The sequence below is a fragment of the Phodopus roborovskii genome, unplaced genomic scaffold (genome assembly GCF_943737965.1).
Source record: "Phodopus roborovskii unplaced genomic scaffold, PHOROB, whole genome shotgun sequence".
Lineage (NCBI taxonomy): Eukaryota > Metazoa > Chordata > Mammalia > Rodentia > Cricetidae > Phodopus > Phodopus roborovskii.
Genome location: NW_026125261.1, coordinates 24,733 through 41,479, shown reverse-complemented (window position 1 = coordinate 41,479; position 16,747 = coordinate 24,733). Strand labels below are relative to the sequence as shown.

The following is a 16,747-nucleotide window of genomic DNA, read 5'->3' as shown; positions in this document are numbered from 1 at the left end:
CTGTGCTGTTCTCAGTGGCCTTACTTCCAGCCACGTTGCACAGCCCCTCAGGGAATGCACTACGCTGTGACTTCAGGAGGGCTGCAGTGTCATAGGGCAATAAGAACGTCAGCTCCAATATAACTGTGAAGGTTCGTCTTCATTGTCGGTTTAACCGTATTTGGAGTCACCTGGGAGAGCCACTATGGGGCAAAGCCGTGAGAGCATTTCCAGAGAACTAGTTGAGGAAGGAAGAGCCACCAGGATGGGGTCCCTGACTGAATAAAAAAGAGAAAACGAGCTGAGCATCAGCATCCGTCTTTCTCTCTGCTTCCAGACGGCAGACACAATGACCGCCACCTCACACTCCAACACTCCATGATGGTTCGTAACACTTCAGTGAGGCAAGAGAAATCTACTCCTTCTGCCAGGCGTGGTGGTACACACCCTTCATCTCAGCTCTAGGGAAGCAGAGGCCAGACTGGTCTGTATAACAATTCCAGGCCAGCCAGAGTAGATAGCCAGAGCCTGTCTCAAAACAAAAACAAAACAAAACAAAAAACAAAAAACAAACAGCCCGGTGGAGGTGGCTCACATCTTTAATCCCAGCACTAGAGAGGCAGAGGCAGGTGGATTTCTGTTGAGTTTGGTGCCATTTTGGGCTACAAAGTAAGTTCCAGGACAGGCTCCAAAGTAATACAGAGAAACCCTGTCTTGAAAAACACCAAAACAAAACAACAACCAAAAAACCTTCCTCAACCTGCTTCTGTTAGACATTCTGTCTGAGCAATAAGAAAGGTAACCTTTTTGGACCCTTATCATGACATGGTCAGGCCTTGACCAAAGCCTTGTTGTGTAGCACCATTGTCTACCAGGCAGCATTTTAAAGTTGGTGGTGGTTGTAGCTGGGGATGTAGCTTGGTGGCAGAGTGCTTGTCTGGCATGCACAAAGTCCTTGGTTTGAGCCTTAGCGTCACATAAAAACTGAGTATATGGCCATGAATGCCTGGGATCCCAGCTTTCTAGGTATAGCAATAGATGGATCTAAAGTTAAAGCCATCCTTGGCTATGTAGTGAGTTTGAGGCCAGCCTGGACTATATGAGGTGCGGTCTCAGAAAACAAAACAATACACACAAGAACCACCAAGCCTTGGAGGTATACGAAATAGTGAACTCCCCTAGATTTGAATGTAGTTAGAGTTGAGATGCTTGAAATGGGGTGAGGTTCAGCAGTGTAGGGATACACAGCTCACTGTGAAGAAAGGCTAGCAGTCCACTCACAGGGTCCAGAGGTTTGGATCTCGCCCACGTCATCACCGTCGACAGCAAAATGAACACCTTCCTCTTTTCAAAATGGACAATTTCTTCATTCAATGCTGTGGGGCCAAAACGTAGGGCAGTCATTTGAATCCATATAAGAGGGTTTTTGCTTTGTTTTAAGTATTTTAATTCTATTTTTAATATGTATGTGTCTTGGATGTGGGTATAGCCATGTGACTGGAGGTGCCAGCAGACCTCAGAGGTATCAAATCCCCCAGAGCTGGACTTACAAGTGGCTGGGAGCTGCCCAAAATGAGTGTTGGGGCCTCTGCAGAAGGCTGCGCATCAGAGGGCACAGAAGGCCATTTCTGTGGCTTAGGCTTCAGGTGTGGATGTAATTTAGGATGTATCTTCCCTTCACATTGCAGCTGGCTTGGGGGTTGGGAGTAGGGGGCTCTGCTTCGGGGGCCCAAGGGCCAGGTGTAATTGCAGGTTATGGACCATGAGTGATGGGTGTGTCCAGCAGACATGCACAAAGGGCAGTGATCATGTCTCAAGCTCCATGGAGCCTGCCAGAGTCGGGGCTGTGGTTGCACTGAAGTAGTCTTGCTATTGGATGATTTCTCTGAGGTACCGTGGCGGCAGGACAGAGGGTCCTTGGAGCATCAGGCACACTTGCAATCCTGTTAGGTGACTCCTTACACAATAGCACACTGAGGTGCTGGTGTCCCTGCAAGGGAATTCAGGGACTCGCCCTCAGAGGGGAAAGCGTGACTGAACTCAGCCTGAGGACACTGTGCCACTTTCGTTCACGCTAATCCCAATTTCAGTCGTTACTTTGACATTTGCTTGTTTTTTATTCTAGTAAGAACTTTCCCATTTAGTTCTGTTCTTTCGACTTTTCCCTCTCTGCTGTGCTTTACTTTGGCCTGTTTTGTGAATGTGTGCCACATTTCTAGGGCTCTAACTGGGTCACCTTTTTAATGTGTGACATTTATAATAGGTTGAATATGCTCTGCCTGACATCCCCCCACCCCCGTAGAAGCACAGCTTGCATGCAAATATTTTCCCCTCACTGCCAAGAGTCCATTCCTTCCCCCTGAGCCATCTTGCCTTCCTTTTGCAGTATCCGTGAAAGGTGAGGTAGAAGAATTCTAAGACATTTCAAAACAATGCAGTGTTGGTTAAAAGCAGCATTCCTTACCGAGGATCGCCTTTTTTTTTCCTTTCCCTGTTCTCTAGTCTGACTTCCAACTAGCTGTGTAGCAAAGGAGGACCTTGAACTTCTGATTCTGTCTCCACCCGCAAAGTGCTAGGGTTGAGGATGTGCACCACCATCATGCCTGGTCTAAGTCCTGCTGGGGACTGAATCCCTGTTAGGCAAGTACTCATTAGAGCCACATCTCCAACTCTGCAGTCTGTCTTTTCTATCCTTGCCCCTACCTGTCTTCCTTCCTTCCTTCCTTCCTTCCTTCCCTTTTTTCCTTTTTTTGCTGTTTTTATCAGTTTGGTCATGTAGGCAGCTTGGTTTCAGAATCTCACTCTGTTGTGGGATATTTGTACACATGTGAAGATGCATTGCTGTGACTGACGTAATAAAGAGCTGCATGGCCAATAACTAGGCAGCGAGACCAGGCAGGGTTTCCAGGGAGATGGAGGAAGAGGAATCTAGGCATGAGAATTACACCAGGAGATGTCTACGAGACAGAGAGGAAGTCGGACATACAGAATGAAAGAAAGGTCAAAAGCCATATGTTAAAATGTAGATTAATAGAAGCAGTTTTCTTTAAGTTATTAGAGCTATCGGGACAAACATAAACTAAGGCAGAGCCTTCACAATAAATATCTTCATGTTGTCATTTGTGAGCTGGTGGTGTAAAGAAAAGTTCAGCTGTACAATACTCCCACCTCGTCGTCCTGGGTACCACATCAGGAATTAAGAATATATATTTAGGTGCTGGGGAGGGGTCTCAGCAGTTGATTAAGAACATGTGCTGTGCCAGTACAAGACCTAAGTTCAGTTCTCATTGTTCCCAACGTCAGTGGCTCTCTACTTCCTGTAACTCCAGTTCCAGGAGACATGATGCCTTCTTCTGGTCTCTGTGGACACACACACACACACACACACACACACACACACACACACACACACACAGACACGCACACACACACATTTTTTCCCCAAAGAATATACATTCGATTTAAGAAAAACAAGATCTGGCCAGGTGATGGTGGCACACGCCTTTAATCCCAGCACTCAGGAGACAGAGGCAGGTGGATCTCTGTGAGTTTGAGTCCAGTCTGGTCTACAGTGTTAGTTTCTGGACAGCCAGGGCTGTTACACAGAGAAACCCTGTCTTAAAAACAAACAAACAAACAAACAAAAACCCAAGAAAGAAAACGTATACTGGGTAAAATGACGAAGGCCCTGACTGCACTCTCTAGCTCACTCACCACAGTGGCCAAGTGACTGTGCCAACAGAACGAAGTGGATCTGACTATATTTTCTTGCACAGAAACATTTTACCTCACAAGCCATACACTGTAGTTAAACTGTTTCCTCCAAGAAGTGAAGTTTTCTTAAAGAAATAAGAAAGAAAGAAAGAAAGAAAGAAAGAAAGAAAGAAAGAAAGAAAGAGAGAAAGAAAGGAAGAAATGAGATTTGCACTACACTTAAATCCCAGCAGAACCAGTGCAATGCCCCAGTTTGAGAAATGTTTACTTTTCCTGGAGGAGTCATGGGGTCACCCTCTAATGGGCTGATCTGTCACAGCTTAAAGTCTATGTTTAAGGTCTAAAATCCACAGCCAAGGGCCATCTGGCTGGAGCAGGCGAGCATGGGAAATAGTTTAGTACCAAGGGCACCTCTAGGCTTAGACATACACATACCCTCTTCCAAGAAAGCATTCGGTAGCCTGAGACTCTTAGCTGCATGAACTACCCACACTCCCCCCTCTCCAGACAAAGCTTCTAGCAACCTGATGGCAGCTTATAACTCCTCCCTACACCAGACTGCACATACACGCTTTAAACAATGGACAGAAGTTACTCCTCTTAGTGACCCTCAAATGATGGCTCATGCCTCTTTAAACATGTCCCAGATCATATCTTGAAACCAAGAAAAAAAATGGGCAGATCTAGGCTGAAACTTTATTTCTTTATTTTTTATTTTTGTTTTTTCGAGACAGGGTGTCTCTGTGGTTTTGGAACCTGTCCTGGAACTAGCTCTTGTGGACCAGGCTGATCTGGAACTCACAGAGATCCATTCTGCCTCCAGAGTGCTGGGATTAAAGGCGTGAGCCACCACTGCCAGGCAAGGCTGAAACTTTAAATACACACACACACACACACACACACACACACACACACACCTAACTGCAGAAGACAGAAGAAAGTCTGTGAGAGTTAGTTTTCTGCTTCACTCACATGGGCCTTGGGTAAGGAATTCTAGTTGTCAGGCTTGGTGGCCTGAGCCATCTCACCAGTCCCTGAACTTGCTTTGTATGATAATACAATGAGGCAAACTGTGTCCTGGAGTCTCCTATTCTTTTAGAATAGGAGTCTCCTATTCACAGCCTGTATGCCTGTGAATAACTGGGCATGTATACGACCAAAATCAAATGTATCATGGGAAGGGGGATGCACAGTGAGTTACAGAGCTTAAATTTGTGATTTCTTTCTCAGCCCCTTTATTGTCTGTATATAGTAGGGCAACTGATTTTTTTTTTTTTTAGTTAATCTTGTATGCTGATAATTTGCTGAATGTGTTTATCAGCTGTAGGAGTTCCCTGGTAGAGTTTTTGGGGTCGCTTATGTAAACTATCATATCACCTGCAAATAGTGACAGCTTGACTTCTTCCTTTCCTAACTGTACTCCCTTGATCTCCGTTAGCTGTCATCACCCTCTACAACAGCCACAAACAACATAAAGTATCTTGGGGTAACATAACGCTTACCAAACAAGTGAAAGATCTATATAGCAAGAACTTTGTGTCTTTAAAGAAAAAATTAAAGAAGATACCAGAAAATGGAGAGATCTTCCATGCTCTTGGATAATAGGTAGAATAAACATAGTAAAAATGGCAATCTTGCCAAAAGTAATCTACAAATTCAATGCAATCCCCATCAAAATCCCAGCACAATTCTTCACAGACCTTGAAAGGATAATACTCAACTTATATGGAAAAACAAAAGACCCAGGATAGCCAAAACAACCCTGTACAATAAAGGAACTTCAGGAGGCATCACCATCCCTGACTTCAAGCTCTACTACAGAGCTATAGTCCTGAAAACAGTTTGGTATTGGCACAATAATAGACAGGTAGACCAATGGAATCTAATCGAAAATCCTGATATTAACCCACACACCTACGAACACCTGATTTTTGACAAAACAGCTAAAATTATAAAATGGGAGGCGGAAAGCATCTTCAACAAATGGTTCTGGCACAACTGGATGATGGTGTGTAGAAGACTGCGGATAGACCCATGTCTATCGCCATGCACAAAACTCAAGTCCAAATGGATCAAAGACTTCAACATAAATCCAGCCACACTGAACATTTTTAGAAGAGAAAGTGGGAGGTACCCTTGAACAAATTGGTACAGAAGACCAATTCCTGAACATAACTGCAGTAGCACAGAAAATGAGATCAACAATTAATAAATGGAACCTCCTCAAACTGAGCAGCTTCTGTAAGACAAAGGACACAGTTGACAAGACAAAACAGCAGCCCACAGACTGGGAAAAGATCTTCACCAACGCCACATCTGACAGAGGGCTGATCTCCAAAATATACAAAGAACTCCAGAAACTAGTCACCAAAACACCAAATAACCACATTAAAAAGTGGGGTACAGAACTGAAGAGAGAATTCTCAATGGAGGAATCCAAAATGGCTGAAAGACACTTAAGAAAGTACTCAACATCCTTAGCCATCAGAGAAAAGCAAATCAAAACAACTCTTAGATACCATCTTACTCCTGTCAGAATGGCTAAAATTAGAAACAGCAATGACAGCTTATGCTGGAGAGGATGTGGAGAAAGGGGAACACTCCTCCACTGCTGGTGGGAGTGCAAACTTGTACAGACATTTTGGAGATCAGTATGGTGAGTCCTCAGGACCCAGCAATCCCACTCTTAGGCATATACCCAAATGATCCACATCTACACAACAAGGACATCTGTTCAACTATATTCATAGCAGCATTATTTGTAATAGCAAGAACCTGAAAGCAACCTAGATGCCCCTCAACTGAAGAATGGATAAAGAAGATGTGGCACATTTACACAATGGAATACTACTCGGAGGAACAAAAAAAAAAAAAAAAAAAAAAAAAAAATGGAATCTTGAAATTCACAGGCAAATGGATGGAACTTGATGAAACCATCCTGAATGAGGTAACCCAGTCACAAAAAGAGGAACATGGTATGTACTCACTCATATATGGATTTTAAACAAAGAGCAAAGGATCACCAGCTTATAATACACACTGCCAGAGAAACTAGGATACAAGGAGGATCCTAAGAGATTCATACAAGGTCCCTCACAGAAGGGGAAAGGGACAAGATCTCCTGAGCATATTGGGAGTGGGTGGGGGCAGTGAGTGGAGAGGGAGTTAGGAGAAAGAGGAGACGAAGAGAGGAGAATACGTGGGACCAGGAAGATTGATTGAGTCAGGGGACAAATAGATGACAGTGAAAAAAAGAGATACCATAATAAAGGGAGCCATTATAGGACTGAATAGAAAACTGATTCTAGAGACATGTCCAAAGACCTACAAGACTAACCCCAACTAACAATCTGAGCAACAGTGGAGAGGCTATCATAAATGCCTTTCCCTGTTAATGAGATGATGACTAGCGTATATGCCATCATGGAGCCCTCATCTAGCAGCTGATGGAAAGAGAAGCAGACACCCACAGCTAAACATTGAGCCAAACTCCTGGAATCCAGTTGCAGAGAGGGAGGAGTGATGAGCAAAGGGGTCAAGACCAGACTGGAGAAACCCACAGAGACAGCTGACGTGAACAAGGGGGAGCTCATTGACCCCCAGACTGATAGCTGGGAAACCAGCATTATACCAACTCAGACCCCCTGAACATGGGTCTCAGTTAGAAGGCCTGGGCAGACTAAGGGACCTCTGACAGTGGAACCAGGATGTATCCTTGGTGGACAAAAGGAATTTGGGAGCACATTCCCCATGGAGGACTACTCCCTTAGCCTAGAGGCATGGGGGAGGGCCTAGACCCTCCTACTCCAAATGACTTGACAGATTTTGATGATCCCTCCTGGAAGGCATCACCCTCCCTGTGCAGTGTGTGTGTGTGTGTGTGTGTGTGGGGTGGGTTGGGAGGAGGGGTCAGGGAGCATGGGGGGCGAGAGGGAACTGGGATTGATATGTAAAATAAGAAAAAATAATAAAAAACAAAACAAAACAAAAAAACCAGAGCTTATATCTGTCAATCAAAATAGAGAATCAACCTCACCATGTCCCTTAGTAACCAAACACCTCTTTCTCTTGAACCTCATAAAAGAAAAAGCCCCAATTGGGCTGGAGAGATACCTCAGAGGTTAAGAGCACTGACTGCTATTCCAGAGGTTCTGAGTTCAATTCCCAGCAACTACATGGTGGCTCACAACCATCTGTAGTGTGATCTGGCACCCTCTTCTAGCATGCAGACACACATGAAGGCAGAATGCTGTATACATAAATAAATAAATAAATAAAAAGAAAGCCCCAATCAATAATTAGGGCCCTTGAATAATTCACTTATGTGGCCCAGTGTCACTCTTTTCTTTAAAGAAAATATTTATGTTATGTGTGCAAGTGTCTTGCCTGCACGGATGCGGGTCCATTTGCATGATGTGGGAGGAGGCCAGAAGGAAGGACTGGAGGGTGGCTCAATGGTTAAGCGCCTGCCACCCTGACTGCCCCATCATAACGAACTGTACCTTAAACTAAGCCAGAACAAACTCTTCTTCTCCAAGCTTTGGAGTCTGTCCTGGGACTCTCTCTGTAGATCAGGCTGTCCTTGAACTCATAGAGATCCGCCTGCCTTTGCCTCCCGAATGCTGGGATTACAGGTGTGCCCACCACTATCTGGCTGCCAGGGTGTTTTTAATCGCAGCAGCAGCAGCAGCAGCAACAGAAAAAACAAAACAAAAAGACAAAACAAAAAAAAAAAACAAAAAAACAAACAAACAAAAAAACTAAGACACCGAACTACACCTTAAGACTCGCAATAAAACACCACCAGACTTCTGAGGTTCTACCCACAGGTGCCTTCACTCGCACCCGCTTCAAACTTTAGGTATTTCTCAGACCTCTTCTGTGCTCCTCAAAGTGGTGGCTGTGCATAAACAGTGCCTCTTAAGATTATAAAGGGTTAACCGGGATGTGGGATTATGGTGTTTTCCATCCCCAGTGGTTCCTCATAGCTCACTGACCAGAGACTGCCCACACGGCTTCCTCCACTTGCTTCGAATTTTCGGTGATGTTATAGATGATAACATCACACTCCAGCAGATGTGTGAGGAGGTCTTCTCGGGAGATAGCCTGAAGAGAAAAGCAACAGTCCCTTTGCATTAACATGTCAACAAGGGAACCTGGACATCTAGATGGACTGACAGCCTCTGAATTACATCTGTCCACCCCAAGAGACCCCATAGGGAGCATTTGTAGAGGTGTTTCTATTAAAATGAATTACAAGTAGCAAAGACATCATTGAAAACAGCCTGGAGTGGGTGGTCTTAAAAACTGCAAAACATAGCCGGGTGTTTGTGGTGCATACCTTTAATCCCAGCACTCAGGAGGCAGAGGTAGGCGGATCTCCGTGACTTCGTGGTCAGCCTGGTCTATAGAGCTAGTTCCAGGACAGGCTCCAAAGCTACCTGTCTCGTAAAACCAAAAACCAAAACCAAACCAAAACAACAACAAACAAAACCCCTGCAAAACATGGGCTGGGGAGATGCATCAGTCAGTAAAGCCTTGCAAACATGAGGACCCGAGTTTAGTTTGCAGAATTTAATAAAAATGAAGTCTGGCTGGTGTGGCTCCCATTTGCACAGCTGGGGAGGTGGAAGCCGGAAGAGGTTCCTGGGGCTGCCTCACCAGCCAGCCCTAGCCTCCTGGGTAAGCAGGCCAAGGAGACACTGTCTCTCAGTAGGAAGACACTCAATGCTGTCTTCCAGTTTCCACACAGGTATGCGTGTGCACATGTTTCTCCAGCCCCTTTCTGGTCCCTTTGTATTCATCTACTGTAGTTTGCTTGGGTGCAAGAAGACACTGAGTGTCTTAAATAACAGACATGTGCTACCACTGTCGTAGGGGCATTACAGTTCATTATCACAAGCAGTGAGGGCAGGAACTCACACAGGGCAGGAACCTGGAGGCAGAGCTGATGCAGCGGCCATGGAGGATGCTGCTTTCTGGTTTGCTCTCCATGGCTTGATTAGTCTGCTGTCTTAAAAAAAAAAATTGCTCTAACTTTATTTTAAGTGCATTGGTGTGAAGGTGTCAGATCCCCTAGAACTGGAGTTATAGACAGTTGTGAGCTTTCCATGTGGGTGCTGGGAACCCAACCCAGGTCCTCTGGAAGGGCAGCCAGTGCTCTTAACCACCCAGCAATTTCTCCAGCCCCCCTCAGCCTGCTTTCTTATAGAACCCTGGACCACCTGCGCAGGGATGACTCCACCCACAATGGGCTGGGCTCTCCCATCAATCACTAATTGAGAAAATGCAGGCTTGTGTACGTCCTGATTTTATGGCTGTATTTTCTTAATTAAGGTTCCCTTCTCTCAGATGACCTCAGCTCAAGTCAAGCTGACATAAAATCATCTAGCCCAAACACCATCTAGAGTAGTGGTTCTCCTCTGGGATTCAAATAGCCCTTTCACAGAGGTTACCAAAGACTATCAGAAAACATATATGGCTGGACGGTGGTGGTCCACGCCTTTAATCCCAGCACTTGGGAGGCAGAGACAGCAAGGAGGAGCTCTGTGAGTTTGAAGCCAGCCTGGTCTACAGAATGAGTTCCAGCACAGGTTCCAAAGCCTCACAGAGAAACCCTGCCCCAAATATGTATATACATTCCCAACAGTAGCAAAATTACAGTTACGAAGTAGCAACAGAAATAAGGAGGAGCTGTATTAAAGGGTCACAGTATCAGGAAGGTTGTGAACCTTTCCCTCTCCTTTAGCTCCCAGCCAGTGATGGCAAGGGCTGCTATTGTGTAGCTAGGAAGAGACAAGGCTCCCATCTCTGTCTTGATGTTCTCGCTGTATGTCCCCCTGTGTGCTCCCACCTTGTACATACAGCCCAGAAAAAGACCCTTTAAGAGACCAATGTCGTAAGCTGAGTTGTCTCCCCTCCCTGAAAGGATATTTTCCTCAGTCAATGTTGTGGTAAAGAGACACCATGGCCAAGACAACTTATAAAAGGAAGCATTTAACCAGGAGCTTGCAGTTTCGGAGGGCCAGAGTCCTTATCCATCAAGATGGAGAGCACAGCAGCAAGCAGGCAGCCACCGTGCTAGAGCAAGCTCTGAGAGCTTAGGTCTGGGCCACAAGCAGGAGGCAGAGTGAAAGACCCCGGACCTGGTGTGGATTTTTGAAACCTCGAATCCCACCCCCCAGTGACACACCTCCTTCAACAAGGCCACAGCTCCTAATCCTTCCCAGACAGTTGCACCAACTGGGGACCAAGCATTCAGATATGTGAGCCTAGGGAGTCCACTCTCATTCAAACCTCCACAGATGCGTTTGCCCTCCTAATTTCTAGAACCCCAGTCTGTGACATTTGAAGACAGGGTCTTTGTTACGGTCTACGTTTAGGATGGCTCGATGGGCTCACATATGTGAATACTGGCCCTCGTTTGTACTCACTGTCCCTGAACTTGTGATTCATCTGTCTTTACCTCCCAAGAGCTGGGGGGACAGGTGTGAGCTCCCACGACCAGCTGCAGTACAGGTCTTGATAATACTTTTCTTGTATTTTGTAACTGCCGTAGGTAATGGGTTATTTTTTTTTTCTTTTAAGGGTATTTTCTTAAGATTTATTTATTCATTTATTTATTCATTAAGTATACAGTGTTCTGCCTGCACGTATGCCTGCAGGCCAGAAGAGGGTACCAGATCTCATAATAGATGGTTGTGACCCACCATGTGGTTGCTGGGAATCGAACTCGGGACCTCTGGAAGAGCAGCCATTGCTCTTAACCATTGAGCCATCTCTCCAGCCCCAGTGGGTTAAATCTTGAGGCACAAACAGGTTATGAGGTACACAGAGCTCTGTGGTGGGTTCAGAGAGGTATTGGGCCAGGTGGAGGGAGAGTTAGTCTGGGAGAGGGGGCTCCTTCTGTACCCCTCTTTCTAGGAGTACAGAAATGTCTCCCAGTGAGGACAGGGACTAGTTTGGCAGGTGGAGATAGCACAGCCGCTCAACAGGCAGCAGGAAGGCATGTGAGCCTCCAGGGGCTCACCCCCCCCCTCCTCTTTCCTGTTAGGCACATTCGTGTGGCCTTATGCTTGATGCTCCATAGAGAGAAGGGTTTCAAGAGCTTGGGAGTCAAGGCTAGACAGATCTCTTCCAAGACTATCTCACTTAAATGCTTTGCCATGGTCCCACATTTAAAGCGGAGGCTTTACATTGTTGTATTTTCTAGCACAGTAGAAAGACGTGTCCTGGGCTGGGGAGACGGCTCAGTGAGTACAAGCACTGGCTGCGCAGCCATGAGGACCCGAGTTCGGACCCCAGCACCCTGTTAACCTGGATGCAGTAGAGAGATGTACACAGAAGCGAGAAGAGATGGGGGCAATGACAGGATTGTTGGACACTTGTGGGCCAGCTAGGTTGGCGTAGGCAGCAAAAATCAACAAAGCAACCCTGTCTCAAAGTGCAAGGCAAACATTTACTCCTCTGACTTACGTGTATGTGTGCTGTGACACACATGTGCCTGCAGTCACACACACAGACGAAACACAAAGTCTTAAAAACAGACATTTCCCATGTCCCATCATGGAAGCCTGCATGTAGAACAGAAGGGCTGAGGTAGAGGTAACAGGTTGCTGAGGGTCTGGCACCAAAGGGATCCTGCCCTTGCCAAGTCCTCCGGAACGCCCTGGGGGCTTACTGAGTAGTACGTCTCCACTGCGAAGTCCGGCTTGACACTTTCTGGCTTGGCCAAGGTGCCCACAATCTGGAAGGTGCCTTCCTTTACTTTTGCAGTAGAAGCTTCTGGGGCTGCTGACTTTGGTTCATCTTCCTCCTCCTCCTCTTCTGCAATCTCTTCCAGTGACGCCCCAGCAACACAGTTAGAGAGGAACTGCAAGAGAAGAGAGTGGCAAGGTCCCGGGCACTAAGCAGAGTTTTGAGCAAGGGAAGCCAGAGAGTGATGATTCTGGACTCTAGCCTCTACTGGGGACCCCATAGACTGAGGAAAAGCCCTGTACATCATGGTCACAAAAGGCCGATATGGCGCTCATAACACAGACAGTGGTCACACCAGAGGACATTGAATAGCCGATGACACAGGCACAGAGGGCTTCAGCAACTGCTTCCATTAGCACCAGATAGAGCTAAACTCTGGTGAAAAGTCTGGCTTGCTCAATGGGAACACAGATATGCCATATGGACCCCTGAGGTAATTTAAAATCAGTTTGTCAGCTGGGTGTGGTGACACAGCCCTCTTTTTCCAGCACTCTGGAGGCCGGTGGATCCCTGAGTTCAAGGCCAGTATGGTCTACAAAGCCTGTTCTAGGAAAGCCAGGGCTACACAGGAAAACCCTGTTTCAAAACCAAACAAGCAAAATTCCATTTGCCTTTCCTTTATCTTCCCCTTTCCTCCCTCCCCCCACCTCTCTCTTTGTTATTCTCTCTCTCTCTCAATCAGCAGAATTTCATGTATTTTTTTTTTAAAAAGATTTATTTATTTATTATGTATACAGTGTTCTGCCTGCATGGATGACTGCATGCCAGAAGAGGGCACCAGACCTCATTGTGGATGGTTGTAAGCTACCATATGGTTGCTGGGAATTGAACTCAGGACCTCTGGAAGAGCAGTGCTTTTAACCACTGAGCCATTTCTCCAACCCCTTTATTTATTTTTTAATGACTTATTTATTTATACAGGAATTTCGTGTATTTTAAGATGGACTTGAAATTTCTATGAAGCCAAAGGTCACCTCTAATGTTCCTGTCTCAGTCTCCTGGATGTGAACAGTCACGTACCACCATACTTGTTTCGTGCCTGGTGGGCAAGCACCCTGCTGGCTCAGCTATATCCCTATCCTAAAACTAAACTATCTAATGGTTACATCTATAACACACATACACACAAAAAAAAAGCAAAAAAAAAAAAATTCAGATGAGATTAAATCTAAAACATTATTTCAGTACTGGAGATCAAAAGCAGGTCCTTGCACATGCTGGCCAAAGCAGTATTTGTCAATTAATACATATCAATATAAATTATATGGTGTGCTGTGTCTTATTTGTGTCTTATTTATTTACTTTTGGTTTTTTTGAGACAGGGTTTCTCTGTGTAACCTCTGATGTCCTAGAATTCACTCTGTAGGGGTGTACACACCACTGCCTGGCTGTTTTGTTTTTTTTTGAGACAGAGTTTCTCTGTGGCTTTGGAGGCTGTCCTAGAATTAGCTCTAGTTCTTGTAGACCAGGCTGGTCTCGAACTCACAGAGATCTGCTTGTCTCTGCCTCCCTAGTGCTGAGATTTTTTTCCAGCTACTGAGCCTTTTTCAAGGTGAATTTTAAGCACAAAAAACCATGTTCTGGGTTGACATACTGCAGTTAACAAGAACAGTTAGTCAGAAGCAGAGCTACAAAAGCTAAACAGCTAGGATAGTACATTTTGAGGCGCTCCCAGAACTATATGGACTTGGGTGGATTAGGCCTTTGTTTTTATTTTGGCAAGTGGTGTTGTTTATATGCTGAGTTTTACAGCCTGAATGGTACTTCCAACATAGAGTCAGCTATGCTAAGGTCTCAGGGTGTACTAAGGTCTGGGGCCCTGTTAAATTATCCAGCATCTATAAAAATGGATGAAATATTTTGCTTCATACTTTTTTTAAAAAAATAAACAATGCCTTGGGTAGCTCAGGCTAGCCCTGGCTTCTGAATAGTGGAGTTGCAGGGTGTCTTCTTTTTGTCAAATGCTACTCTTTGGGATTCGATATGCATTTCAGTTTACTGTGCTTCTCTTTGGGGACTAGCCATGCTGAAGTGACTACATGGGGCCAGTGGCCACTACTATGGAATAATAAAGTAGAATGATGATGTTGGCTAAGATTTATGTTTATATTTTAAGATTTAATCTGTTTTGGTGACTATCCTAATTGTCATCATAGAGCCTTCATCCAGTAACTGTTGGAAGCAGGTGCAGAGATCCACAGCTGAGCACTGGGTTGAGCTCCAGGAGTCCAGTTGAAGAGAGGGAGGAGGGATTATATGCACAAGGGGCTTCAAGATCATGATGGAGAAACCCACAGAGACAGCTGACCTGAGCCTGTGGGAGCTCACAGACTCTGGATCAGGAGCCAGAGAGCCTGCAAGGGACCAGCCTAGGCTCTCTGCATCTGGATGACAGCTATGTAGCTTGGTCTTTTGTAGGGCCAGGGCAGTGGGTCCAGAACCTGTCCCTGATGCATGAGCTGGCTCTTTGGAACCTATTCCCTACAGTGAGATGTCTTGCCCAGCCTTGATTCTGGGGGAGGAGCTTGATCCTGCCTCAACTAAATATGCCATGCTTGGTTGACTCCCATGGGAGGCCTTACCCCTTCTGAATGGAGACTGAGAAGTGGATGGGGGTGGTGTGTGTAGAAGGGAGGTGCAGGAGAGAACAGGAGGAGAGGAGGGAGAGGAAACTGGTTGGTATGGGTTGGTATGTAAAAAAAATTTTTTTAATCTGTATTGTAAAACCTCTATCTCATTCCAGTGTCAATTAAAAAAAAATAACTACTGTGAAAACAGGCTAACTAAGAGTGTAAGAGAACAAAGAAAAAGAGAAAATAAAAAGAAAAACCACTTCATTAAACATATATCCAACTTTGCAGAGAGCTGCTTTCCTGGTGTCTTCACAGCCTTCTCTGCTGTGCATTGCTTGTTCTGGGGAGAGCTTCCCTGTCAAATGGAAGGCATTCGATGTCCGTTTACATGCTCTTCTGTCTATTCCAGTGCTATATTTGTGTAGCCATCCAGGCATGCCACAGCCCCTTGATAATCATGCCAGAATTTAATTTCACAGCTGATCATCCGATGAGTTGCTTTAAGGAGTCACTGGGGGGGGTTGTTTCCACAGACTAATTTTTAACAACCTTGGGAGGCAGGAAACCTGAGTTCTAATTGTACATGATAAGATTTATTTTATTCATATTTGAGTGTTTACCTGCGTGTATGTATGTGCACCATGTGCATGCAGTGCCCATAGAGGTCAGAAGAGGGCGTCAGATCACCTTGCACTGGAGTTGGGACAGTTGTGAGCTGCCCTAATGAGTGCTGGAAATTGAACTGAGGTCATCTAGAAGAACAACCAGTGTTCTTAACCCTGAGTCATTTCTCCAGCCCCTAAAACATGGCTGTGTACTGACAAATGAACAATTTAAGATGACAGCTCCTAGGTTCTCTCCTGGGATCTCCCCCCCCCCAAGGGGCTTTATATCTCCACTTAATTTTCAAGACAGGGTCCCTCACTGAACCTGGTGCTTGTCATCTCAGCTAGACTGTCTGGCCAGCAAGCTCCCAGGATCTTCTGTTTTCCAGTGCTACCACTTGCCCAGCTTTTACATGGATGATGGTGGTCAGATCTCAAGTCCTATTGCTTGAACCTAAAGTACCATCTCCCACTGGGCTGTCTCCCCAGCCCTTCTGTAGGTGAGGAAGCTTATTGGGACCTGGTCAAAATTATGCCTAGCACAAAATAGATCGTTAAAAAAGGGTAAACGAATGTTTCATGGGCGACATAATGACTGGACTTATAACTAGTCTGCTCCTGGTCCTGGCCATTACTCCCTATACGTTAATCTTTACACATCCTTTCCTCTCTTGAGCCTCGGTTTTCCCATACTAAAGAAGTAGGGACCGGAGCCTGGCTTGCAGTCTCCAAACACCTGGGTTTCCATGAAGGAGGGTGGGTCAGCTGTGGTTAGGGACAGGTCCTGGAGACACCGATGTGTCAGGATTGGACTCTTCCCCTGGGGAGGCTCCTAACAGCCCGTGGTGAAAGATCCTTGAAATGGGGATGGACCTGGGGGTCTAACTCGGACCGCCGCTCACCTTTCCTATGTTTCCGCTGCTGTAGGTGTCCAGCTGGTTTATGAACACCCTCTGTATCTTCAGAACTCGCTCAGTCACTGCAGGAACTTCCTCTTCAGCCATGGTGGCAGCTGTAGTAGTTGCTAAGGTGAAAGAGTCCTGTTGGTTACTAAGGAGGAGGGGCGTGCACTTCGGAAGGGTAGGCGGTCAGACTCCCTGGGGCGTGGCTCGCTTTTGG

General features: G+C 45.8%; 1 protein-coding gene across 1 annotated transcript in view; it reads right to left on the bottom strand.

The window, feature by feature from the left end:
- Positions 1-16,747, bottom strand: part of LOC127227951 (adenylate kinase 7-like) — a 65,221-nt gene extending 48,474 nt beyond the window's left edge. Inside the window, 4 exon segments of the mRNA XM_051192334.1 lie at positions 1,261-1,355; positions 8,691-8,799; positions 12,374-12,565; positions 16,531-16,747. Coding sequence (XP_051048291.1) covers positions 1,261-1,355; positions 8,691-8,799; positions 12,374-12,565; positions 16,531-16,632 — 498 coding nt within the window. The 5' untranslated portion in view covers positions 16,633-16,747.